Genomic DNA, 27,816 nt, shown 5'->3' on the forward strand with positions numbered 1-27,816 from the left:
GGGACATGTGAGTGACTTTGACACGCCATGGAAGTTGAATCAAGTTTTTCTTCAATTTCTTCACCGGTGTTTGATGGAGAAAACTACCAAATGTGGGCAGTTCGCATGGAGACGTATTTGGAGGCTTTGGATCTTTGGGAAGAAGTGGAAGAGGACTACACAGTTCCAGAAATTCCAGCCAATCCTACTTTGGCTCATATCAAAGCACATAAGGAGAAGAAGACGAAAAAAACTAAGGCAAAATCTTGCTTGTTTGCTGCAGTTTCAACCACCATTTTCACTCGAATTATGTCTCTAAAGTCAACAGAGGAGATATGGGATTATCTCAAGGTTGAGTACGAAGGGGATGAGAGAATTCGTGGGATGCAGGTGTTGAATTTAGTTTGTGATTTTGAGCTGCAAAAGATGAAGGTGACTGAGACAGTCAAGGAGTATGCTGAAAGACTTCTTAGCATAGCAAACCGAGTCCGGTTGCCGGGATCATCTCTGGCAGACTCGAGGATTATGGAGAAAATCCTTGTAACATTGCCTGAAAAATTTGAGGCTACTGTTACCACCTTGGAGAATACCAAGGACTTGTCCATGATTCCTCTGGCAGAACACTTGAGTGCCTTGCAAGCACAAGAGCAGAGGCGTGCAATGAGACAAGAAGGAACTATTGAAGGAGCCCTAGCAGCTAAGCATCACAATAATGGTAAGAATAGGAAGCAGAAATTCAAGAAGCCTCACGCAGAAGGAGACAACTCAAAAACAGAGGGCAAAACCACGGCTGGAAATAGAAAATCAGGTGTGAAGAAGGAGTATCCTCCGTGTCATCACTCCAATAAAAAGGGTCATCCCCCTTTCAAATATTGGAGGAGACCTGATACGAGATGCAACAAATGCAATCAAACCAGGCACGAAGCTGTTATATGCAGAAACAAAAATCAACAGCAAAATGAAGAAGCTAAAGTTACAGATCAAGAGGAAGAAAATCAACTGTTTATCGCTACATGTTTCGTGGGCAGTGAATCAAATGAAAACTGGCTGATTGACAGTGGCTGCACCAACCATATGACTCATGACAAGGAGTTGTTTAGAGATTTGAAGCCAACTAACATCACCAAAGTTAGAATTGGCAATGGGGATTATATCTGTGTCAAAGGAAAGGGGATTATTTCGATTGCAAGCTATGCAGGTACAAAACTTATACAGGATGTTCTCTTTGTTCCTAAAATTGTCCAAAATCTGTTGAGTGTGGGCCAACTAATTGAAAAATGATTTAAAGTTATTTTTGAAGATGAATATTTCTTAATTAAGGATGCAACTAATCAAGATATCTTCAAAGTAAAAATGAAAGGAAAGAGTTTTTCACTCAATCCTTTAAAGGATGAGCAATCTGTTTTTTCACTCAAAGAAGATGTCACTCAAATTTAGCACAAGAGAGTCGGACACTATCATCATCAAGGGATGTTGCAACTAAGAGAAAAGGAGTTGGCACTTGATGTTCCCAAACTTAGTGATACAATCCCAAGCTGTAAAGCATGTCAGTTTGGAAAGCAAAAAAGGAAGCCGTTTCTGAAGTTAACCTGGAGAGCCACTCACAAATTGCAGCTCATCCACACGGATGTTTTAGGCCCTCAAAGAACACATTTTTTAAAAGGTAGTCTCTATTATATTATTTTTATTGATGACTTCACCAGAATATGTTGGATTTTTTTTTCTTGAAGTTTAAATCAGAAGTAGCTCAAGTATTTTGGAAATTCAAAGCAAAAGTTGAGAATGAAAGTGGCTGCAAAATTCAGATTGTAAGGTCTGACAATGGGAAAGAGTATACTTCCGCAAAATTTGACAAGTTTTGTGAAGATGCAGGCATAGAGCATCAGTTTACAGCTCCTTACACACCTCAACAAAATGGAGTTAGTGAAAGGAGAAATATATACATCATGGAAATGTCAAGATGCATGCTGCATGAAAAGAATTTGCCAAAGAAGTTTTGGGCAGAGGCAGCAAATACTGTTGTGTTTCTTCAAAACAAACTTCCCACAAAGGCAGTGAAGGATCAGACACCATTTGAGGCATGGTATGGTTACAAACCATCTCTGAAATTCCTTAAAGTATTTGGTTGCTTGTGTTTCACTCATGTTCCACAGAGCAAGCGTGACAAGCTTGATAGGAAAGTTTCACTAGGTATCTTTATAGGCTACAGTACTGTCAACAAGGACTATAAAATTTCCAGCTACAAACTGGAAATATTGTTATTAGCAGGAATGTTCACTTTGTGGAGGATGAAGAGTGGAGCTGGGATGATGCAGAGAAGAAGGGTCAGACTGTGGCAGTGCTAAATCACAAGTTTTCTGGTTCAAGCATTGACGAAGAAGATGACTGGCAGAATGAAACAGTGGATGATGCTTCCGTGAGAGGAACAAGGTTGCTCTCAGATATTTATGAAATGTGTAATATAGCTGTGTGTGAGCCTGCCGACTATGTCGAAGCAAAAAAGGATCAAAGGTAGATAGCTGCAATGGAGGAGGAGCTATCAATGATAGAGAAAAACAATTCTTGGATCCTTATGGATAGACCTCAAGACAGAAAGGTAATTGGAGTTAAGTGGGTGTTTAGAACCAAGCCTAACGTCGATGGCTCGATCAATAAGAACAAAGCTAGGCTTGTGGTTAAAGGGTATGCCCAAATCTTTGGTGTTGATTACTCTGATACTTTTTCTCTTGTTGCTAGATTGGACACAATCAGGTTACTGCTTGCAATAGCTGCACAAAAGGACTGGAAAGTGTTCCAGTTGGATGTCAAATCGGCTTTTTTAAATGGTGTCTTACATGAAGAAATTTATGTGGAGCAGCCCCAAGGATTTGTGAAGGAAGGTGAAGGAGATAAAGTCTATCTTCTCAAGAAGACCCTTTATGGTCTAAAATAAGCTCCAAGAGCTTGGTATAGTAAAATTAATTAATATTTGTTGAACTTTGGTTTTGTGAAAAGTCCATCAGAAACAACCTTGTATGTAAAGCATAATGGTACTGACATTCTTATTGTTTCATTGTATGTTGATGACCTACTAGTTACAGAAAATAATACATATCATATTCAAAATTTCAAACAAGAGATGATGAAGGTGTTTGAAATGACAGATCTCGGGTTTATTTCCTACTTCTTTGGCATGGAGATTAAGCAAGGGCAAGATGAAGTTTTTATCTGCCAGAAAAAATATGCAAAGGAAATACTAAAGAAGTTTCAGATGGAAGAGTGCAAGGCAGCAAGCACTCCAATGAATCAAAGGGAGAAGTTGTGCAAAGAAGATGGTGCTGACAAAGTTGATGAAGGATATTTCAGGAGTTTGATTGGCTGCTTGATGTATCTCACGGCAACAAGGCCATATAGTTTTAATGTTGTAAGTATTTTGTCTCGATTCATGCATTGTGCAAGTGAATTACATCTCAAGGCTGCCAAAAGAGTGATTCGATATGTCAAAGGCACAAGTGATTTTGGTATTAAGTTCAAAAGGTGCAAGGAGTTGAAGCTGGTTGGTTTTTTCGGACAGTGACTGGGGAGGTTCCATTGATGATATGAGGAGCACTTTAGGCTACTGTTTTACTCTTGGCTCAGGTATTTTCTCTTGGAGCTCGAAGAAGCAAGAAATTGTAGCTCAATCCACTGCCGAAGCAGAGTTTATTGCTGCAACAACTACTGTTAATCAAGCTTTATGGCTAAGAAAGATTTTACTTGATCTTGATCTGAAGCAGAAGGAAAGCACAGAGATCTTTGTTGACAACCAAGCTGCTATTGCTATCTCTCATAATCCTGTGTTTCATGGGAAGACTAAACATTTCAACATCAAGTTATCCTTCCTAAGGAAAGTACAAAATCATGGAGATGTGATTCTTGTCTACTGTAAAACAGAAGATCAAGTTGCAGACATTTTAACCAAACCATTGTCTTCTTGCAAGTTCGAATTTTTGAGGTCAAGACTTGGTGTTTGCAACTCCTAAAGTAAGGAGGAGTGTTAGAAGACTGCTTCACGACTGAAACAAGTCCACACATTTTTTTGTTAAGTTGATTGTGTCAAAGTTTGTTCCTATTTTTTAGGAAGTAGTTATTATGTTATTCATGATATCTAAACATGGAGAAAGTTTAGGATCATATTGTTAGTGGTTAGTTTTTTGTTTATGCTTTAAAAACTCTAACGTTTCTGATTTTTAGGAAGCAATTCTGTTTTTGTTCTTCCAACAACAACGTTCCTTCTCTTCTTCACATTAAAAAATAACAGATTCAATAGATATGAGTTTGGAAATATTAAAGGTCGAAACCAACCTCTAGGTATCAAAACTCGGGCTAAATTTTTTTGAAACCATCAGACCTACTGTTTAAAAAGTTTCAAAATCTTACAGCAGAATTTCAAAACTCAGTATCATGTTTCACAAAATTATCATCTTAACCCCCCTAGTTGATGCCTTAAACTACAAACATATACAAAATACAAATTTCTACGTCAAATACATCAAAATATCAACAAGAAAGAGTTGATACATTAACTGATCATTATATAAGCTAAAGCACATTCAAAATCTACAATTTTAGATCATTTTAGGAGACTGCCAATAATTATAGTCAATAATCCACTTAATTTAGACTTCAATACATAAATCAACTATGTATCAATACTATCAACACATTATTTAGTACCTACAATCGTAATATATATGTTTTAATTCCATAAACTAAACAAATTTGCAAGGAACACATACTAAATACGTTTAAACACCGTAAAGCTTACCAACCATATTTGTAACATAACGACATCATCACACTTGTATATACAAATCAATACAACCATAGTTTTGACAAATACTCAAAACATTATACGTTCACATGCCATCATCCGATGAACTTTAAAAATAAGATAATTTACACCGAAAGATTTAAAATTTTGACTTATGAATGCAATATGGATCAATCTAATAAAATTGAACTACAAAAACAATCAACCAAATGGATTGAGCTTCGTAAAGTTCGATGAGATAGTCGAGACAAAAACAAAACAAAACAATCATAACAATTTTAATGTAACATATTGGATTTAAAACAAATATAAGCATTTAGCATAACATAGAAAAGAAAACCATTGAAATACTACAATGCAAGTTTCACAAAGTTTCAAAGCGTTTAGAGGTACATTTATTGATTTTGGTATGTGAATTTACAAATTTCACATCTTCGTCGAGTATCGATACGGTACAAACATTGTAGTTGTTAGGATACATAGTTCAAATAAACAACGTCCCTTTGTCTCACGTTAGAGTTTTAAAATAACTTATGTACAAGCACTATAGACTCCATGGTATGTGGATTGTACCCAAAACAAAACTAATAATCAAAGGCTATTTTAATATATAACTATCAGAAATTTGCCATATACATCAAATTAGCATATAATGCATTATCAATATCAAACAGAACTTTGAGCTCAAACCGACACAATTCCATCAATAACTATGAAGTTTGAAATATCAAGCCCAAGTAAAATAAGTGTATGTACTTACATGATTAATTAACTTATAATTAATAGTTTTTATAATAAGAAAAACAAATCAAAATTATTAATAATATTATAATAACATCATTTACTCACATGATTAATTAACTTATAATTAATAGTTTTTATAATAACAAAAAAAAAACAAAATTATAATAGCATCCTTTGATTGAAAACACAACTTGCAGCTTCAATTTTAAATCTGAATCGACAACATGATATGTTAATTAAAATGACATTATTAAAAAGAATGCCTACGCAAAACAGCCATACAAGACCAAAACCAGGTGCTATTAATGCTCAACCAAGAAAAATGCACAACCAGATTTTAGGATTGTTTGATTAAATCTTAATAAAATCATATTTATCGAGAGAAAAAAATCCAACCAGAACGACAACACTCCAAATACAAGAAAGAAACAAACAAAAACAACAACATTACACGACAACTAAAGCAGCAAAACCAAAAATATAACAAGTGAGATACTGAAGGTGATAGACATTGAAAATGAAAATGGATATACATTAAATGCAAATTTTAGTATTTATATTGATTTTTAATGAACTTTAAATTGATATACTTGCATCATTATACTTTAATCTCGGCTTCAATTATAATATTGGAATGTTAATTAATTAATAACTACCGTATTCTTCATCAAATGACATTTGATGTTGTCGAGTAATTCAAAAAACTATTTTTATTCCATTTTATCATATTCTTCATCAAAGTTAAGAAAATTTCACCCATTTTTAGCCAGCACCAAAACTACCATCATTCGACGTTTTTTTTTTGTAGATATCTTACACTAATAAAATCATCTCATAATTTTTGCCTCTTTTAAAACTCTTTTAAAACTCATGAGATTTAAAAAAATAACTTTTACAGGTTTGAGTGTTTTCTCGTATTATAGAGGTTACAGGTGTTTGTTCAAAAATATGAACAACAAGAAACATTATTTCGAGAAAAGAAATAATATACCTCAAAATTAGCAAAACCAAACGACCATCGATCGGAGGAGATCATAGTATTAGCATGCCAAACCTTTATATGTATTTTTGTCGATTTTGAGTGAGTTTCGTAGAAAATCAATCAAAAAAAGTATGAGCGAAAAAAGAACATTTTAGTACCGATCTTGTTACAAGATTGAAGTAGCTCAATGGTAGAGCGGTCGATGCTAAGGTCGTAGGTTAAATTCCTACTTGAGGCCTATGTACTAGGACTCTCATATACAACCATTGATTGCTATGGACCAAAATCTTACATATACTTATCAGGAGTAGGAAGCGAATGCACTGCCAAAGAGAGTGAATATAATTTGTAGTAGTTTAAAAAAAATGGAAAGAAATTTTATGACCTACAGTTGCATCGAGTCGTAGAGGAAATCAGCATAACCATCAAAATAGATGTCGTCAAAAGGCAATGGCAGCTCAAATCCACCCTTTTCCAAGAATGACCTGTTACCAACATCTTGGTTATAGTCGTAGATATTGTCTTCAAAAAAGGGCTCACTCCAGAAATCTCCGCTGCTTTGAGCTTCATATATTTCTGAAGAAGGAAGATAAGTAGTATATTCTGTACCCTCAGTAACATTTAAGCCAGACATAGATCCACCGCCGGAGATGGAGGAGGACAGTTCAGTAGTTGGGGACACAGGTGAACTCTCTAAGATCATGTTGGCTGGAGTATCAATAAGGTTGCTTTCAGTTTCACCTTCAGAATTCTCGATGGCTTCACTTTGAGAACTAGAGGTATCTTTCACATCAGATGCTGTCGTATTTCCCTGTGTACGCTTCTTTAGATGAGAGTGCCAGTGGTTTTTTATTTCACTGTCCGTTCTTCCAGGTAAACTTTTAGCGATGGTGGACATCTGTTTACGTAAGAAAATTACGTCAGAGATTGTTTGTTAAAAATGTTCTTAAACTCGCAATATGATAATTACGTGCCTGCACAAAGTTACTGTACTCATCATTTAATGAATTAGTGGATGTTAAAATTGAGTCCAACCTGCTTCCACATTGTGCATGTAATTTGATGATCAATGCATCTTCTTCTTCAGTGAAGTTTCCATGTTTTAGTTCAGGCCGTAGGTAATTCATCCATCTTAACCTACAACTCTTTCCGCACCTTTTAAGACCTAAACCAAAACGTCAAAAAAAGATTATTCTAAGAAAAGGATCAGGAGATTGTATACATGAATCAGTTAACAATTAATTAGATATCAAGACGGCAACTATTGAAACGAAAAGCCAATAAAACTTGTTTAGGTTTTTCTGTCAGGAAAAATGCCAAATTAGATGAAGATGATTACAAAAGAAATCCAACAATACCAGCAAATGTAGGAAGAAGACGCCAGTTCCGATAACCGTGTCTCTGGATATAAGATGTTAGTTTTTGATCTTCTTCAGAACTCCATTCACCTTTCCTTAATCCATTTTTATCATAGAAGAGGCCTCTCACCAGCTTCTCTTATAGTAATGTTCTCTCTTCAAGGTCAAGTAATTCCCTATATCTGGTGTGGAGTACAGATTAAACACAATGAAAATAGCCCCTTCTTTATATACCCATAGGCATAGCCCTCACTGAAAACTAAAACGTGTTCGGACTAGTGATATGGAATTGCAACCTCCAATTATCTTAGCAGCAGCATCTTCTTATCCAGCACATGCGTTTAAAATACTTCCAAAATGAGTTAAGAATGTCAAGAGCTTATGGACAACTGTATTAATGTACATTTAAAAGAATTAGATACATTCATCTTATTCACTAATTTTCTCACTAGAAAACCAAAATAGCCACTGTTTTTACACTACTCTCTTCATGCAGTTTGTTCTTATTTCCCTTTATATGAGTCAGATCTCATCTTGTTTTCCTTTTTTATTACTTTTTAAACTGACATTTGATTCATACGTTAAACTACAAAAGTAGAATCCACCTGATTTTTCGCTTCCTAGTACCCAAAAAGTAGAATTGTCTAGATTTTGGCCGAAAAGAGACGCACGTGAATCCGACAAAGTTTGCTGGTTAATTTGAAAACGTGACAAAACCGAGGAATTATTATAATGTCTGGGGTTGATTGGTTTAAGGAATTTGATATTTTCATGGGAATAAAATTTATATTTTTATGTTTAGTTGGCCGGTAATCTCATTTTTGGTAATGTTTTATTATCAATAGTAGATTTTTTGGGGTATATTACCGGGAATGTCATTACCTCCATTTCCTTAGGTATTGTTAGATTACCGGTGTTTTGGACTAAAATACCCTTAAATTTTTTCTCTCTTAAAAATATTATTCTTCTGTCATTGTCATTGTATAATAAAAATTCTAAGAATGTTAAATTACAAATTTATCCTTAAACTATTTTAGATTTACAAAAAAAGTCTATAATTAAAATTTTATATGAATTTCAGGGGTTAAAATAAAATTTTATCCTTTCATTAAACTTTTTTATATTTTTAATTTTGTAAAAAAATATATATAAATTTTATGAATTTAAATTTTTTAAAGAAAATATATAAATATTTTCCAACTTGTTAAAAAAAGAAATATATAATAAGGACAATTTGATCAAATAGACATTTCAATAATCTTTTATTCCTTTAACCAAACACGATAATCTTGCATTCCTGCTAAATCAACCAAACACAAAATACAACATTCCTAGTAATCCTATTCCCAGATAATCTTATATTCTCACTGGTAATCTTACATTCTCACTTATAATATTACATTTCGTGAACCAAAAGCAGCCTTAGATGTAGAAATATAATATGTTATTATCTGAAGCAGCTGACATTTAAAATGATTATTGTATCTTTAATATTTAAAACCCAGATGAGGAAATATAAAATTGATTATTATCTGTAGCTATTTAATATTCCAATATTGCATCTAAAGTACTGAAGTTGGGGAAACGTGCATGACCTAAACCGAGGCATTGTTTTTTAAAAAAAAAATCAAAATAACACCTTAAAAATATTACTTTATTTGTTTAGGGTTTTTAGATAAGGGTTTTAAAGGTACTACTTAATTTGTTTAGCGTTATATTTGAATAATGATAATTGAATTTCATTAATAAAATAAAAAAATAAATCGAAATTACAACGTACTCAAAGAGAAAAATTGAAACAATAGTCACAAAAAATCTCATACAAAAAACAAAAGTATATTAAACTCAAATATACAAAGAAAAATTAAACAATCCCTTGTCAATGACGATCAACATAAAAAAAAGTCCAATAACCTTCATAAAAATTTGTTCTCTATCGGACGAGACACTTTATGAAGTGGTAAAGGAGTGGTGAGTGAATCAAATTATCTGACAATCTGCTTCGCTACACAATTCTAATTATATCAATAAAATGAATTTAGTAATATGAAAACTAAATAAATTGAATAAAAATAAAATGATAAAGAAGAAAAGTAAATAGTTGAAAATAATGATGACGAAGATAGCCTCAAGCGTTGCTTTGCCTAAATTCCTTTCAATCACTGAAGGGGGTTTATTTCGGGATTCTTATTGGTTACAATCTACAAGGGGTCCAACCCTTGTAACTTACTCTTATCTTTGGTGAACTAATTGTCCAAAATCAATCTTCGAATTTCATTCCTTGTTTGGACTAATTACAGCTATCGCCATTAGTGCCAAAGCAGCTTTAAGTGCCAGAAAAGCCCGTGCTCGGATTATGGTATCTCATTAAGAATCAATCATATCTAAATTTCCCTTAGCGGATTGCCGTTAAGTGTGTTTTTACGAAGTTGAATTTGCTACCAGCTGACTCTTCTTCCTAACGGTAAATCAAAACAACGTTCAAATTAATGTGCACTTTTTGAATTGAAAACGTTAAGATTTTTAAATGAAAAACCGATTGTGAATCCAAGTCTGCAAAAAATCAAGAAATATATCCTAAGGTATGAGGTGTTTTTCAATTCTCACGAAACGAATTAAGTCATTGCTAAGCCATCGCCAATTGAAAAATTAACTAAGCATGATAAAAATCATGCTTAGCATTTTTAAAGGAAAATAAAATAAAAGCTTAAAATAAAACATAGATAAAAAGAAGAAAACTTTTATTAAAGTAAAAACCCCATGTATAAATAAAAGCCAAGTGCATTTTGAATAATACCCTAAAAGTTATTTATAATTTTCTAAAGCCCTAAAGATGAAACAAATAATTCAAAAATAATCCTAAAGATAATAATATTCAAAATAAAATAATCCCAAAAATATTTTGAATTTCAAATAAATTTCAATATAATCATATGAAAATCTTCCAAAATACTGATTAGATTGTCTTTTAGAAGTCCTTGTTGACTGGATAGTTTGACTCTGCCACGTTGATGAAGTGTCATGCCTCACGCCGTGCTCATGTCTTCAGTCAAGATCAAATAATAATAATAATAAATACATAATATGTCATTTTTACTATTAGTTCTGGAAAATAGATTTAAATCATCAATATCATAGAGACAACAAAGAGTAATTAACGACGAAATAATAACAAAATAAATCACTAATCACTTGATTTGAATATATTACATTAAATTAAATTCAAATTTAATTAAACATTAGTTTAGTGACAACGTACACATTTCATAGATCACGAGTCAAAGTTCTAGGCTCATGCAAACTTAGGTTCCTAGGGGGTATTGAGCAACACATTAGAACCACAAAGCCCAAGTGAAATTACACTCGCCGCTATGCAAGAAACCCACATCCACGAGTCAAGTCATCAAATAAATAGAAATCTAATCGAGTTAGGATTCAAGAATCCAAGATAGATTTCGAGTAAGACTTTACATTGTGGTAGGCATGTTTTGAGTTGTATTAGAACTTTGTCTAGTGGATAAGTTTTTTAATCATAGTTGATGGAGTAAATAGTGTTCAAGATTGATTAGGACACCATCTATTGTAAGAGAACTTTAGTGTAAATAGTGACTCTCCTCACCTCAATTGTCATCACGAAATATACGAGCAAATAAAAATTAACACGAGTATTTTAGGGCCTTAACCGTCCAAGTTCAAAGGCCGGCTTAGACACATAAGTCTTGTCCATGTGCCTATACAGTTTATTAAATTTGAATCTAATCTTATGATATATACTGTCAAAATAATTATTCGAACTTGAATCCCCATAAACATTAATATTCATATTTTCTTATTAATTTCATCAAAATGGGTTTTTTTAGCACGACAATCATTTTATTAATGTTAAACATCACAAGACTCAAACTAACAATGTCCTATATAAGAGAGAATAAAAAAATGTCAAACGTCCAGACAATAACACTTAAATACACCTCAAATGAAAACAACCACAACGATAATAAAATCTTATGCGTAACACGAGACATTAAACAACCAACCCAAAGATAATACTAAAACCACTACACTTGACAACCCCCATACGATAGCAACCGCCTTGGATCCTTGTCGATAATATACACCAATGAAACCCAAAAAGTTTTTTTTATGTCTCTAAGTGAATATATCCATGCACCGTTTTTACTTTTGTGTCTGTTAAGGCCGAATGACATAATGTTTATTATATTCCTTCACAAGGTGGTCGGCATGGATATTCAAGTCATGATAAACAGACAAGAAGATGGCACTCAGATCTGCATCATGCTTCAAGTTAATCTAATCTTGCCTGGATAAACTAACAATTTCATTTATATTTCAAGTCAGTAACTTACATTTGAATAATGTTATTTTTATTTTTTTCATTTTAAATGCTCTTTTATCTACCGATCAGAATTATCTTTAAAAGATAAAGACAATGATTACATTTACCTACAAAATTTAAGCTTCAAGTTTTTTTTTCTGCTCTTTCGCTGACATTTTATCCACACGTTAAACAACTTTTCAAAAGTCGAATTCAGTAGATTTTGGCCGAAAAGAAACGCACGTGATCAGTATCTCTCTATTTTCTAGCTAGATCCGACAAAGTTTGCAGGTTAATTTTTTCCCAACGGAAAAACACTAAATTATTAAATTTAATAATAGATGAGATGATTTTTTATTATTATTATGTTTTAAAAAAAGAATTTGAAAACGTGACAAAACCGAGGAGTTATTTTAACCCTAGATGTAGAAATATAATATGATTATTATCTGTAGCAGCTAACAATTGAAATGATTATTTTTTTTTGCTGGGCAGAAGAAATTTTATATTAAATAAATCCTAAGTTAAGAGTCTCTTAAAAACCTCCCTAAATTTAAGTGGAGAAAAAGAGTACTCTTGACTAGGAGCAAAATACAACTCCAAACTATACAAATGAAACAAAACACAATACAAAAGATGATGCCCCTTCAATATCTGAAGCCCCTTACCAAAGGCAAGGCTGGGAGCAATGCAACGTTACAACAACCAACAGACTTAGTGCAACAACAACACCTACAACCGACACTTTAAAGACTTAACACAAACATCATCTCTAGAAACCAGAACAGACAAAACCGGGCTGAAACAAGCAAAGTTAACATCATCTAAAAGAAGAACAGGGAACGACTGCATGCTTCAACAATTCGATATTTTATCAAATCTGAACGATCAAAATTTAAACACACTAAAATTAACTTAAAATGACTAGATAACATCTTGAAGTTAAAATAACATATTTGTTTAAAATACTTTCTATTATTATCAATCAAAATAATTATTTAGTGAAATGCTTCGATGAAAGATTTGTTTCTAGTTAGAGAAGAATAATGTACCAAAGGTCGATCATAATAGCAAATCAGAGCAACCTCACCACTAAGACGTCATTGAGGTGTTTTTCACCCCGCTCATACCAACAAAGGAATGGCGTGATGTTGTCTATGGTGAATATTCAGCCTTGATAAGGAATGGGACTTGGGATTTGTAGCCTCAACCTTCATCTCAGAAACCAGTGGACTGTAAGTGGTTGTTTAAGGTGAAGAGGAAGCTAGATGGTACCCTCAAGCGTTTTAAGGCACGTCTTGTGGCTAGGGGCTAACTCTCAAGTGATGAGGAGTGACTTTCGAGAAACTTTCAGTACTGTGGTTCGTTCTTCTACCATACGAATAATGTTAGCTACAACAATTTTATTTAATTGGGTTTTACGAAAAATCAAAATCAATAATGCTTTCTTAAATGGAGATTTATCTGAAGAAATTTACATGCAAGACAGAGATTTATCTGAAGAAATTTACATGCAACAACCGCCTGGTCTTGAACAAAAAGGTCCAAATGCAGAAGTGTCGTATCGTCGCCTTAAGAAAGCTCTATATGGTCTGCAATAAGCGCCAAGGGCCTGGTTTGAAGCTACGAAAGCTTTTCTTACATCGAAGCTTGGATTTACAACATCCAAGGTAGATTTCTCTCTTTTTATTAGAAAATATACTGCTTCCAAGTTATTATTAATGATGTATGTGGATGGCATAGTGATAACAAGTAGTGATGCAGCTGAAGTTGATACTGTTGTTTAGCAAATTAAATTTGAATTTCTGCTCAAAGATTTAGGGTAGGTTGAGTTCTTTCTGTTGTGAAATTCGGGTTAATTTCCACCAATAACAGATTCACCGTGAAAACTATTATCTAGGTGACTAGTGTGAAAACGATTGTACTAAAAATCACCCCAAGGTAGATTCCCAGGAAAGAGGAGGGGTCACAATGGTCCCTCTTAAAACCCACTTTCCTTAGACAGAACTACCAAGACAAGTAATTTTAATAGGACAATAATTGACAACAACTATACCCGACAATAGCTATTAAATAGACATAAAAGAGAACACCAAAATATTTCACTAATAGAGGAAATATTACAAAGAGAGAAAGAATACAAATAGCCTTTAAAATAGAAGAAGGCTTATATTTGTGGGATGATTAACTAAGGAGGAGGAGGGCTTTATTTATAACAAAAGAATTTCCCCTCCTCCTTATACACAACCAATGTGGGACTTTTGCCAAAAACCAACAAATCTCCACCTTGGCAAATTCCACACACATCTCTAAAAACAATCTTTTAATTTGTAACAATATTGACCAAATCTAAACAATGTTTAAACTTGACCGCAGTTACCACTTTTGTCAACATATCAGCAGGATTCTCAGTGGTCCGAATCTTCTGGATTATGACTCCACCTTCTTCTAGAATCTCTCGTACAAAGTGATATCGAACATCAATATGCTTCGTCCTTGCATGGTAAACCTGGTTCTTTGCTAAATGAATAGCACTCTGACTGTCACAGTGCACTTTGATGTGCTTTTGTTCCATTCCCAATTCACCAAGCAACCCTTGAAGCCAAATTGCCTCCTTCACAGCCTCTGTAACTGCCATATACTCTGCCTCTGTAGTAGACAAAGCCACTGTTGACTGTAAGGTGGACTTCCAACTGACTGGTGCCTTTGCAAATGTAAACACATAACCAGTAGTTGATCGACGCTTGTCCAAATCACCTGCATAGTCTGAATCACAATACCCAACTACACACTGACCATCTTGTTTGTCCTGCTGAAAGACCAAACCAACATCTACGGTGTTTAGAATATACCGCAGAATCCATTTCACAGCTTGCCAATGCTCCTTTCCAGGATCATGCATATACCTGCTCACAACCCCAATTGCCTGTGAAATATCGGGTCTCGTACACACCATTGCATACATCAAGCTACCAACAGCACTTGCATACGGAACCTTTGACATGTATTCCCGTTCTGCATCATCCTTAGGTGACATGGATGCACCGAGCTTGAAATGAGGAGCAAGAGGTGTACTAACTGGTTTTGACATCTCATTTATGCCAAAACGTTTTAGTACCTTCCTCAGATATTCTTTCTGAGACAAACAAAGCCTCCCCAATTTCTTATCCCTTGATATCTCCATGCCTAGAATCTTCTTCGCTTCACCAAGATCCTTCATCTCAAACTCCCTGTTCAATTGAGTCTTTAGTTTCGCAATTTCTGTCTGACTCCTGGAAGCTATCAGCATATCATCAACATAAAGAAGAAGATATATATAGGATCCGTCTTCTAGCTCGCGTAAATACACACAATGATCATATTTGCTTCTTGTGTACTTCTGCCCTATCATAAACTTGTCAAATCGCTTGTACCACTGCCTTGGAGATTGCTTCAATCCGTACAACGATTTTTCTAATTTGCACACCATCTCTTCTTTTTCAGCAACTTTGAATCCATCTGGCTGAGTCATGTAGATTTCCTCATCCAAGTCTCCATGTAAAAATGCAGTTTTTACATCCATCTGAACTAGTTCCAAATCCAACTGCGCTACCAAAGCCAACAAAATTCTGATGGAGGAATGTTTTACAACTGGAGAAAATACTTCATTATAATCAACTCCCTCCGTTTGAGCGTAGCCTTTAGCCACCAATCTTGCTTTGTAGCGGATGTTATTCTTGTCAGGAAATCCATCTTTCTTTGCATATACCCACTTGCACCCAATTGCCTTCTTTCCCTTCGGAAGACTAGCTAGTTTCCACGTCTGATTCTTTTGAAGGGATTGCATTTCTTCATTCATGGCAATCCTCCACTTTTTATGTTCTGAACTTTGAACTGCTTCATTAAAAGTGGCAGGAACGTCATCAATTGCAATTGGTGATGCAAAAGAGACCATATCAGCATAACGAGCAGGTTGTCTAATGGTCCTCTTTCCCTTTCTGAGTGCAATTGATTCATGTTGCTGTGGAGGTTCTTGGGTCTGAACCTCTTCTTCATCTGACTCTTCTTCTACCATAGGAGAGTCAACATCATTTTCTTTACTGGTTGGGACAAATTTGCTTCCTTCAAACTCCACCTTTTTGGGAGTTCCATCTGTCTGCTCCAATTTTTCTGAAGTCACCTTTCTCAACATGGTAGATTCATCAAAGGTAACATCCCTGCTGAAGATTATTTTCTTTGTTTCTGGACACCAAAGACGGTAGCCTTTCACACCAGAGGTGATCCCCATAAAAATCGCCTTCTTTGCTCTTGGATCCAGCTTTGACTCCTTAACATGGTAGTATGCAGTGGAACCAAACACATGTAAGGAATCATAATCTGTAGCAGGTACTCCAAACCATTTCTCTAATGGTGTTTTACCACCAATAGCAGTCGATGGTAAGCGGTTGACAAGGTGACAAGCATAGACCAAAGCCTCAGCCCAAAATTCTTTGCCTAACCCAGCATTAGACAACATACACCGAACCTTCTCCACTAATGTCCGGTTCATACGCTCTGCCACTCCATTCTGTTGTGGTGTACCTCTGACAGTGAAGTGCCTAACAATACCTTCCTCTTCACAGACTTTCAGAAATGGATCATTTTTGTACTCTCCACCATTGTCTGTACGGAGACGTTTGATTTTTCTGCCTGTTTGAGTCTCCATCATCTTTTTCCATTTAAGGAAAAATCCTAGCACCTCATCCTTTGTCTTCATTGGATACACCCAAACTCTCCGGGAAAAATCATCAACAAAGGTGACATAATAGTGTGTTCCTCCCAATGAAGTTGTCTTGGAAGGCCCCCATACATCTGAATGAACATAATCCAAAATACCTTTAGTATCATGGATTGCTGTTCCAAATTTCACCCTCGTCTTCTTCCCTTTGATGCAATGCTCACAAAAAGCTAATTTGCAAGCCCGAGCACCCTTCAATAATCCTTGATCTATCAGTAATTTCAAGGATTTTTCACCAACATGCCCCAAGCGCATATGCCATAACCTGGTTGCTTCTGACTCCTGTTCATCAGTAGAAGCTGCCACTGCTGCTGTCCCAACAATTGTACTACCCAGAAAGTAATACACATTGTTTCTTTTTCGGATTCCCTTCATTATCACCAGTGCACCAGAGATAATCCTCATAATCCCATCTTTTGCCCTCACTTCTAAACCTTTTGACTCTAAGGTTCCCACAGAGATGAGATTTCTCATTAAATCTGGTACATAATGGACACCTGTTAAGGTTCTGATTGATCCATCCTGATTCCTCAAGCGAATTGAACCAATCCCAAGTGTGTCAAGAGGGGAATTATTTGCTGTGTAGACAATTCCACCTTTTAGTTCTTTAAAATCAAAGAACCATTCTCTATTGGGGGTCATATGGTGGCTACAAGCTGAATCTAACAGCCATGAACTGGAACAGCTGGTTGATGGCGTAGCAGCGAATGCGAAATCTGAATCTCCATCATCATACTCGACCACATTTGATTCTGAGACAGCCTTCCCCCTTTCAGGTTTGCCTTTATTCTTTAGCTTGGGACATTCTTTCTTCCAGTGCCCTTTTTCTCGACAAAAAGCACATTCATCTTTGCTCAATCTGGACTTTGACTTCGATCTCCCTCTGCTTCCTTTATTCTGACTCTTGGAACGGCCTCTAACAACAAGAGCTTCTGCTTCGACACTTGTGTTTTCTTGTTTGTCTTTCTTTCTCAATTCATAACTATACAAGGCAGCAGTTACTTCACTGAGAGACACATCAACCTTCCCATGAAGTAGAGTAGTTTCAAGATACTCAAACTCATCAGGAAGTGATCCCATCAACATCAGAGCCAGATCTTCGTCTTCAAAAGTCACGTCCATATTCATCAGATCAGTCACCAGCTGATTAAAGCTAGTAATGTGATCATTCATAGTGGTACCTGGTACATAGTTGAAGCGGAACAGTCTCTTTTTCATGTAGAGTTTGTTCTGACCGCTTTTCTTCAAAAATTTCTCCTCCAGTGCCTTCCACAATTTACTTGCAGAAGTTTCCTTAGAAAATGCATACTTCTGCTCTCTAGAAAGACACGATCGAATAGTACCACATGCCATTCTATTGATCCTCTTCCATTCTTTCTCCTCAACATCATCTGGTTTCTCTCCTTCAATAGCAATGTCTAGACCCTGCTGAAATAGGGCATCTAGAACCTCGCTTTGCCACATGCCGAAATGACCGGTGCCATCAAAAATCTCCACTGCAAATCTAACATTTGTCACAGCATTTCTTGCCAAAATTGAAGATGAAGAAGCGTCTGCCATTTCTGCTACAAATTCTATTTAATAGCTGCCAATGCAGAATGTCAATTATCCCAAGGAAATTTTTCTGATGTGGAAGATCAGCCTAAGCCGCAACCACAGAGCATACTAAAATAAACCAAGAGCGCTGATACCAATTGTTGTGAAATTCGGGTTAATTTCCACCAATAACAGATTCACCGTGAAAACTATTATCTAGGTGACTAGTGTGAAAACGATTGTACTAAAAATCACCCCAAGGTAGATTCCCAGGAAAGAGGAGGGGTCACAATGGTCCCTCTTAAAACCCACTTTCCTTAGACAGAACTACCAAGACAAGTAATTTTAATAGGACAATAATTGACAACAACTATACCCGACAATAGCTATTAAATAGACATAAAAGAGAACACCAAAATATTTCACTAATAGAGGAAATATTACAAAGAGAGAAAGAATACAAATAGCCTTTAAAATAGAAGAAGGCTTATATTTGTGGGATGATTAACTAAGGAGGAGGAGGGCTTTATTTATAACAAAAGAATTTCCCCTCCTCCTTATACACAACCAATGTGGGACTTTTGCCAAAAACCAACACTTTCTTGGTATTGAAATACAACATGGTTCTTATGGGTTGACCTTAAGTCAGAAGAAATATACAGTTGACTTAAAGCTAATATGCTTTATTTGAATGCTTCTCCAACCCCTATGATTTCTTTTCCGAATCTGAAGTCGGATGAAGGTGATGTGTTTTTTGATGTTCATCTATACAGAAGCATTGTTGGTGGACTTCAATATATATGCCTTACGAGGTCAAACATCGCATATGTTATTAATAAAATTAGTCAATATATGAATAGTCCGTGTGAAGGTCATTGGAGGGTAGTCAAACGAATTTTGCAATATCTCTCTGGTACTCTCAATTATGGGTTATTGTATAGAGCCAGTGGTTCCTATTCTCTTGTCTACTATGTAGATGCAGACTACGCAGCTTCGGTAGAGGACAGTCCCTCGACATCAGGGTACTGCATTTACTTGGGCGATAATCCTATAACTTGGTGCTCTAAGAAACATTCGGTGGTGTCTAGATCGACTTCAGAGGCTCAATACAAGAGTCTTGCAAACTCAATCTCAGAGCTGATATGGGTTGAACAATTATTGATTGAAATTGGTGTTAGCGTGGAAGAAAAAATCGGTTGTATGGTGTGATAACATCTCAACGGTTTCTATGGCTGCAAACCCTACTCAGCATGCATGAATTAAGGATGTTGAGATTGATATGCATTTTGTTCAAGAGAGAGTACTTGCTGGTCAGCTAGTCGTTAATTTTCTGCCTTCTGCAGCACATATAGCCAATGCTCTTACCAAGCCTATTTCCCTAGGCCTTTTTGCATCCCTACAACCAAGCTTGGAGTTGTTGCTATTGATGAAGTACTTCAGGAACAGAAAAAAAGAACACCAGAAAAATCATAGAGTATTCTGATGATTATCATTGGTGTATAGCTTAGCTGATTAATTTGTTAACTAATAGTTGGTTATAATTCTGTTAAGAGTTGGTCAGAATTGATTAGTCCATCCGGTTAGTCTAAGACTATATATATGCAATGTATTGGGTCTTTGCTCATTAAGCAATAATACATAATTATATTCTTTCTCAGCCAAAATCCCTAGAGCGCTGCAATATTCTTTAAGCGTATCTGTCGTTCATATTTTTAACATTGCTGTTATGTAGATTATTTGAGCTGCATACCCATGGTGCCAGCAATTGGAAAAAAAATTGAAAAACAATTTTATGCCCTACACTTGCATCAAGTCGTAGAGCAAATCAGCATAGTCATCATAGTAAATGTCGTCAAAAGGTAATGGCAGCTGAAATCCACCCTTTTCCAAGGATGACGTATTACCACCGTCTTGGTTGTAGTCGTAGATATTGTCTACAACGAAGGGCTCACTCCAGAAATCTCCACTGCTTTGAACTTCATATATTTCCGAAGAAGGAAGGAAAGAAGTGTCTTCTATACCCCTAATAACATTTAATCCAGACATAGATCCACTGCCGGAGCTGAAGGAAGACAATTCAGTTGTTGAAGATGTTGCCGGAGTCAAGGGGGAACTCTCTACGATCATGTTGGCGGGAGTATTAACAATGATGCTTTCGGCTTCAGCTTCAGAATTCTGGGTGGCTTCACTTTGACAACTAGAGGTATCTTTCACATCAGATGCTGTCGTATTTCGCTGTGTACGCTTCTTTAGCTGAGCCTGGCAGCGATTTTTTATTTCACTGTCCGTCCTTCCTGGTAAACTTTTAGCGATGGTGGACCATCTGTTTAGTAACAAAATAAAACTACGTTAGAGATTGTTGGTTAAAAATGTTCTTAAAACTGGATGTTAAAACTAAGTCCAACCTGTTTCCACATTGTGCATGTAATTTGATGATCAATGCATCTTCTTCTTCAGTGAAGTTTCCATGTTTTACTTCAGGCCGTAGGTAATTCATCCATCTTAACCTACAACTCTTTCCGCTCCTTTTAAGACCTAAACAAAAAAACCAAAACAGATTATTCTACTAACATGAATCAGTTAACAATAATTAGCCTTTACTGTCAGGAAAAATGCCAAATTAGATGCAGAAATCCAACCTATGTTATAAGAAAGCTGAAACAATCTCTTTCCATGAAATCATAGGGAAAATTCTCACAATCTGAGTATTCTAATAATACTTAGGAAAAGAGTGAAAGACTACCAGCAAATGTAGGAAGAAGACGCCAGTTCCAATGACCATATCTTTGGATATAAGATGTTAGTTTTTGATCTTCTTCAGGACTCCATTCACCTTTCTTTAATCCATCTTTATCATAGAAGGGAGCTCTCACCATCTTCCACAAACTCTACCTTTCTTCTTTTCAATGATTGAAAACAATGCAAATAGCCCTTCTTTATATACCCATAGCCCTGACCGGAAAATAAAACGTGTTTTCGGACTAGTAATTTGTATCTTCTTCTTTAGTGAAATTTTTTGATGATTTTTAAAATAATTACCTCCGCTATTAAAAATTATAAAACGGTAACTCAACTATTTATATGTTTTAAACTCGTCTTTTTTCGTTAAAAAATTTATGACACATGAATTGAACTTTAACATATTAACTGAGATATGATAGTCGATCGTTTGGGATTTTGGGATTATACTTTATCATATCACAGTCAATAGATTAACGTCTAACTCAGTCTGTTGTCTATTTTTTTTAACAAAAAAATGATGAATTTAGAACATATAAATATTTAAATGACTATTTTATAACTTTTAATAGTCGAGTAATTAAACAAAGCAATTACTTATAGTCAATGGACCATTTCATTACTTTTAATAGTCGAGATATTCAATAAAACAACGTCCTATAATAGGATGATCATTTATATACTTTACCCTAAAAAAACAATTTTTTTTTATTAATTTATGGTGTTCTGAAAAAACAAACTTAAATAACTAATGGGCACAATTATCTTATTTACATGGTTTTCAGAACCGGACCGGTTAGCGAACCGGTCATGCTATCGGTTCACTGGTTCAACCGGTCGAACCGGTCCGATCGGTCGGAAGAATCGAACGACGTCATAATTATTTAAAAAATTAAATAAAAATACCAAAAAATATTTAATAAAAAATAATTTTTTATATCACAAGTCATATTCAAAGCAAGTTATAACATATATAAGTTAAAAACCATAAAATCAAGTGAAACAAAATGATTCAAATTAACTACAACATAATATTTAAGGTAAAACATATTAAATAATAAATATAATTATATAACTATAATTAAAAAATAAATTTGGGGTTAAAAAATCATAACAAAATGATATTGTTTGGTTTAATTTTTTTTAAAAACAATCCCACATGGCTAAGAAACATAGAAGAGCATCCCGAAAGTCTAAAGAGTAAAAATATGAGAACAAAACAATCTCACATTGCTAAGAAACATAGAAGCGCATCACAACTAACTTCTATAAATAATAGAGGTAATTTGACATTCAAAATCATTGAGCCTTTTGGTGAGCATTGAGTGAACTATTCTTTCACTTCAATCAAGCTCGAATTTTAGGCTTCAATCGAGCTTCTAATTTTTTTTTTTTGAGTTCAAACCTTTTTGAGTTCAAGTTTCAATATTATATTTCGAGTTTAAGTTGAACTTAATAATTTTTAGCTTGTGAGTTTGAGTTGAGTTGAGCTTACATTTAAAGTTTTCAAGTTCGAGTCGAGCTCAGCAATACTCGAGTTCGACTTGGCTCGTTTAACAAACGGCGTTGTTTGGTTTAATTTAAAAAAAAAACAAACAAAAATCTCGGTTTTTCCCGATTTTTTCTGGTTTTTTCCGGTTTTCAGCCGGTCTGGTTCGAACGGTTCAGCGGTTCTGGCCAGTTCATTAATAGCGGTTCAACCGGTTTAGATTAAACTGAACTAAGCAACGATTCCCGGTTGAACCGACTGATCCGGTCCGATTTTCAAAACAGAGCTTATTTACGCTTAACTACAACAGCTTACAATGCATCTCCTTCACTAATCTTCTCCCTAAAAGTCATGATAAACAGATAAGAAAATGGAAGACAGATCAGCATGATTCATGTTTTGGGAGCAAGTTAATCCAATCTCGCCATGATAAACTAACACTTCCACTTAATATATAATAACATATTTTATGTTTGTTGTTTTAACCTAATAATATTGTATTTTTATCTTACCGTACAGCTGCAACAAAGAAAATGTTGAAATATGTTGCGGAAGACGGCTATCAGATAGAGTAAAATCGTAACTGATAATTTGAGAAAATAAAAATGAAGATAAAAGAGACACAAAATTTACGTGGAAAACTCCTAAAATTATTAGGTAAAAACCACGGGCAACGGTAGAAGAATTTCACTATGATAAAATAGGAATTACAACCTCTCTCGATTTACCAAGGAGAAAACAATGATAATTCTCTCTTTATAAAAGGGAGAAAACAACTCTCAAGAAACTCTCTAAATTCTCTCTAGTATTGGAAGAAAGCTAGAATGTTTTGGGATTGTTTTGAAGCTAAATGAGTTAGGATATTTATAGTAGAAGCTTTAAAAACTAATCTTATAAATACCCTAAATTACAATGACTAATTACATAATTTTACCATCCAAAAATTCAACAAAAATTAACTACCTAAATATGACCATTTAGCCGTCCATATTTTATTTACGTGATCAGTATATATCTTTTTATCATTTAAAAAAATAGAATTTAAAACGTGAAAACCGAGTAATTATTTTAAACCTAGATGTAGAAATATAATATGATTATTATCTGTACGTAGAAGCTGACATTTAAATTAATGATTGTCGGCTCTTCAATATTTTAAACGTAGATGTATAAATATAAAATTGATTATTATATAAAACTCTTCAATCCTCGAGTATTGAAAAAATTTAGAATAAACTTTGTGTATCGAAATATATTATTTGTGTGATATATCGAAAAATATCATTAAATTACTTTTATTAAGAAAAAATTAAAAAATCACTCACGGCAAAATCACTCAAATAAGAAAGTAAAAAAATATCCTAAATAGAGATCATTTGAATTTATTTTTTAGGTCGCCCGATATCTTTATAAAGACACATAAAATATCTAGTATTTTTTTATAGATAAACACATAAGAAGACGTTATATCTTTCTTAGTCTTTGGTCAAAGACGTCAGATCCTTCAGACGTATTCTCCAATATTATAACATTCACTTTATTTGAACAAATAAAATCAACACCATGTCTAATAAAAAAGAATATTTTTTCATCCCAAATTACAAAAAAAAATTACCATTCTTTCATATTCAAATTCTCGTTTTCACGTTTTAAATACTACTTTTAAAATGATAAAAAATTATACATCTCATCTACATTAAATTTAGGTTTAATGTAAAAATAAATACTCAAATTATACTTAAAGTTAACTTTAAGTGCTTAAAAATATTTATGCCTACATTTCCAACACTATATTTTTATAAGCTGACACGTATCATTTAACGACTGAATTTAAGGATAAACACTTAAAGGTGTATCGTCGAAAACGTTATGCACCATTTTTAACAAAAAATCATTTGACACCTAAATTAAATTTAAGTACTTATTTTTGTATCAATTCTTTGTTTATTTATTTTGGTTACAACAACTTAGGGATGTTGGACCAATCACCTATGTTTTTACAGGGAAGAAAAATAAGGTGTTGAACTAATCTATGAGTACATATAATATATTGTACTTATTTAAGAGTAAATAAAAAAATCAGGGTCTCGTGGATCTCCAGCTCAACTTATTGCACAACTCAAATGAAGTCCCAAAAACGAGTTTCGACTAATATACAAAGAGAAGGTAATAAATCCAGTATTGGGTTTATCTTATGCACGCAACAAAGAAGAAAGACGCACTATAACAAAACTATACATTTGCGTCATTTTTTTACCTATAGCGGCATTTTTAAACGTCACTAAAGTTTACAGCGTTTGGTAACAAAAAACGCTGCAATAGGTAACGATATATAGCGGCGTTTGTTGAGGTTTAGAGGCGTTTTCCCCACAAACGTCACTATATTCCATACATTTTACGGCGTTTGTATCCTAAAAACGCCGCTATAAACCAGACATTTAGTTGCGTTTTCCCACAAACGCCGTAAAATGCGTATGTATATAGCGGCGTTTTCTTAAACGCCTCAAAAGGTTAAGATATTTCGCGACGTTTTTTGGATACAAACGCCGCTAAAGCTCTAGTATATAGCGACGTTTTTAGGATACAAACGCCGCAAAATGTATAATATATAGCGGCATTTTTTTACAAACACCGCTAAAGAACACAAAATTTAAACAATTTAAAAATTTTCTTCGATTACCCCAAATCTATTTTTTCAACTTGTTCCATTATCCAACAAACATGACATCAATAACATTAAACTCTATATCCATAACAAGCAGCATCAAATCTAATATAATAAATAAAAATTTTCATTAACGTAATATCAGTTCAGTTAAACACGGTTCAGTAACATTAACATATTGCTGATAACATAAATGATATTATGATGGTGGATTCTGAGGTTGCGTTTTTTGTAACATCTGTTGTAACATCCCAAACTATGGGTTAGTGACTAAATGGTAAAGTTTCAGAAATTTGGTGATTAAAGTAGAAGAATGGATTAGTTCAATGATTTATATGGAAATAAATCCTAAAAGTTGTTAGTAATTATCAAATGAAGTAGAGGGCAAAATGGTCATTTGACTAATAAATGAATTAAAAATAGATACGATAAGGATATATATGTTAGAGGGGATAAGGATGAAGAGATATTCTCTTCATCTTCTTCTTCTTCTTCATGTACGAGAGAGAGAAGAGCCAAGCTTGCAAAGGTAAGATTCCTTGTTAGCTGATTATTTGTTAATTTTAAGAGTGAGTTTTGATCATTAGGTAATACTTAAGCTTATGGAAAGCTTAAGTTGTCCTAAAATCAAAAGATAAAGAAGTTATGAAAGATTAAAGAAAATGAGTTTCTTAAGGAAATTCTGGAAAAGAGTTAGTAAGTGAATTTTGAGAAGGAATTTGACTTGTCATCAATCTAATTAAGGAATATGGAGTGTCAGAATTAGATTTAAAACATGTTAAAAATCTGGTATGATTCTTGAAGTTAATAAAGATGAGAGAATATTAAGGTTTAAGATGAAATAAATGAGTATATATTGGTTTAAGTATGTGTACTAGAGTTAAGAAGGAAAAAGGGGATGAAACATGAATGATTTAATCCAAAATGAATGAATTTTCGGGTTCAAAAAGAGGTTCTGGCCAGAGTGCATCGATGCACATTCATAGTGCATCGATGCATCAAGGTTAAAAACCAGAAATTGTTTGAAGGTGTATCGATGCATTGGTAGTGCATCGATGCACTCTTTTAAAATAAAAACATCGAATGCAATTCATGCATCGATGCATAAGTAGTGCATCGATGCATACCAGTAATAATACAACATCGAATGCATTTTATACACCGATGCATCAGTAGTGCATCGATGCATACTTTCATTGAAAGATGAAATTGTCATTTTTCTTAGTCTAAGGAGTGAACCATTAGAGTATATTAGTTATAATACTAATATAGATCTATGTATGATGATGTAGATATAGAACGTGATCCCGTTCCGGATCAATTGAAGGATTATAATCGAATCAAAGTAAAGCTAAGGTGAGTGCAATTTAATTTGTACTTATATTATTGAATAAACATTTGGCTTGCGATGAGCCAGTGATGGAGTTACTATGGTAAGAAGTAACTCCTAAAATGTTATTTGATTGGTGATCAATGTTATGATTTGTGTGATTATGAGATATATAAGTTATATGGAAAGTATATGTGAAATAAGATATGAGCTTATATGAATATGTGATATGAATAAAGCTATAAGAAATGATTTATGTGAATACATGCATTTGTGATGCGTGTTATATGATATTAGATATATATTTACACATACATATGGTATGTGACCGAAGAGAATGAACATGTGATTATAAGATCAATGATTACACGTACATTTGGTACGTGACTGAAGAGAAAAGATATATGTTCATAAGAGAAAGGATATGAATAAGTAAATTGAACTGTTATGAATGTTAATGCCTATGTTATGTGATAAGAGAGCTAGTGGTATAGTTGGCATGCCAAGGGTCGAGGGTTTACCTATGTTCTTCGGGACATATGGACTGTTTACCTATGTTCTTCAGGACATATGGACTGTTTACCTATGTTCTTCGGGACATATGGACTGTTTACCTATGTTCTTCGGGACATATGGACTGTTTACCTATGTTCTTCGGGACATATGGACTGTTTACCTAGGTTCTTCGGGATCTATGGACTGGTCCTTCGAGACGAATACTGAACTAAGGTTCGGTGCCCCATGAGGGAATTGATACGAGCTGTGGTGACAGCATTAGTGCACAACCTCAATGTACTCACATACCTTAAGTTCTCAAATGTATACATGGGCTAATGCAAGGGCTTTAAAGATAATAAATAACTTGTTATGATATTATATATATGTTTTTTTGTGAAATGACATGGATACTCGATGGTGAGTATAGAAAGGTTCAATATATGCTTACATGATAGAAAGAAATTAGTAATAATGATATGAGTACTGATAAGTATATTAATGATATATGTATAAGTATGCATTATGTTATATTAAATAGTTTATGGTTTTATTATATGTTTTATATGTCTCACTAAGTCAACGACTTAGCGTGCAAGTGATTTACACGTAGGT

General features: G+C 34.2%; 2 protein-coding genes across 2 annotated transcripts; both read right to left on the reverse strand.

Moving 5' to 3' along the window:
• Window positions 1-6,882: 6,882 nt before the first annotated feature.
• Window positions 6,883-8,093, reverse strand: LOC120149721 (transcription factor MYB15-like). The gene is made up of 4 exons (XM_039162442.1): window positions 8,090-8,093; window positions 7,856-7,993; window positions 7,533-7,662; window positions 6,883-7,396 (listed from the first exon to the last, which is right to left on the reverse strand). The coding sequence occupies exons 1-4, from the start codon at window positions 8,091-8,093 to the stop codon at window positions 6,883-6,885; spliced, it is 786 nt and encodes a 261-aa protein (XP_039018373.1).
• Window positions 8,094-20,280: 12,187 nt separating this feature from the next.
• Window positions 20,281-21,377, reverse strand: LOC120149722 (transcription factor MYB4-like). The gene is made up of 3 exons (XM_039162443.1): window positions 21,227-21,377; window positions 20,889-21,018; window positions 20,281-20,806 (listed from the first exon to the last, which is right to left on the reverse strand). Exons 1-3 carry the CDS (start codon window positions 21,357-21,359, stop codon window positions 20,281-20,283), a joined length of 789 nt encoding a protein of 262 aa, XP_039018374.1. The 5' UTR covers window positions 21,360-21,377.
• Between the last annotated feature and the right edge of the window lie 6,439 nt (window positions 21,378-27,816).

The sequence above is a fragment of the Hibiscus syriacus genome, unplaced genomic scaffold (genome assembly GCF_006381635.1).
Source record: "Hibiscus syriacus cultivar Baekdansim isolate YM2019G1 unplaced genomic scaffold, ASM638163v2 tig00111008_pilon, whole genome shotgun sequence".
NCBI lineage: Eukaryota > Viridiplantae > Streptophyta > Magnoliopsida > Malvales > Malvaceae > Hibiscus > Hibiscus syriacus.

What these genes read in the sequence shown, in the direction of transcription:
- LOC120149721 (XM_039162442.1), bottom strand. An exon ending in TCTTCTTCCTACATTTGCTG is followed by an intron (nt 7,663 to 7,855) that starts GTATTGTTGGAT and finishes GTTTTGGTTTAG; the next exon opens with GTCTTAAAAGGTGCGGAAAG. An exon ending in CATGCACAATGTGGAAGCAG is followed by an intron (nt 7,397 to 7,532) that starts GTTGGACTCAAT and finishes CTTACGTAAACA; the next exon opens with GATGTCCACCATCGCTAAAA.
- LOC120149722 (XM_039162443.1), bottom strand. Translation starts at nt 21,359, where the DNA reads ATGGTGAGAGCTCCCTTCTATGATAAAGATGGATTAAAGAAAGGTGAA. An exon ending in TCTTCTTCCTACATTTGCTG is followed by an intron (nt 21,019 to 21,226) that starts GTAGTCTTTCAC and finishes TTTTTTGTTTAG; the next exon opens with GTCTTAAAAGGAGCGGAAAG. An exon ending in CATGCACAATGTGGAAACAG is followed by an intron (nt 20,807 to 20,888) that starts GTTGGACTTAGT and finishes GTTACTAAACAG; the next exon opens with ATGGTCCACCATCGCTAAAA.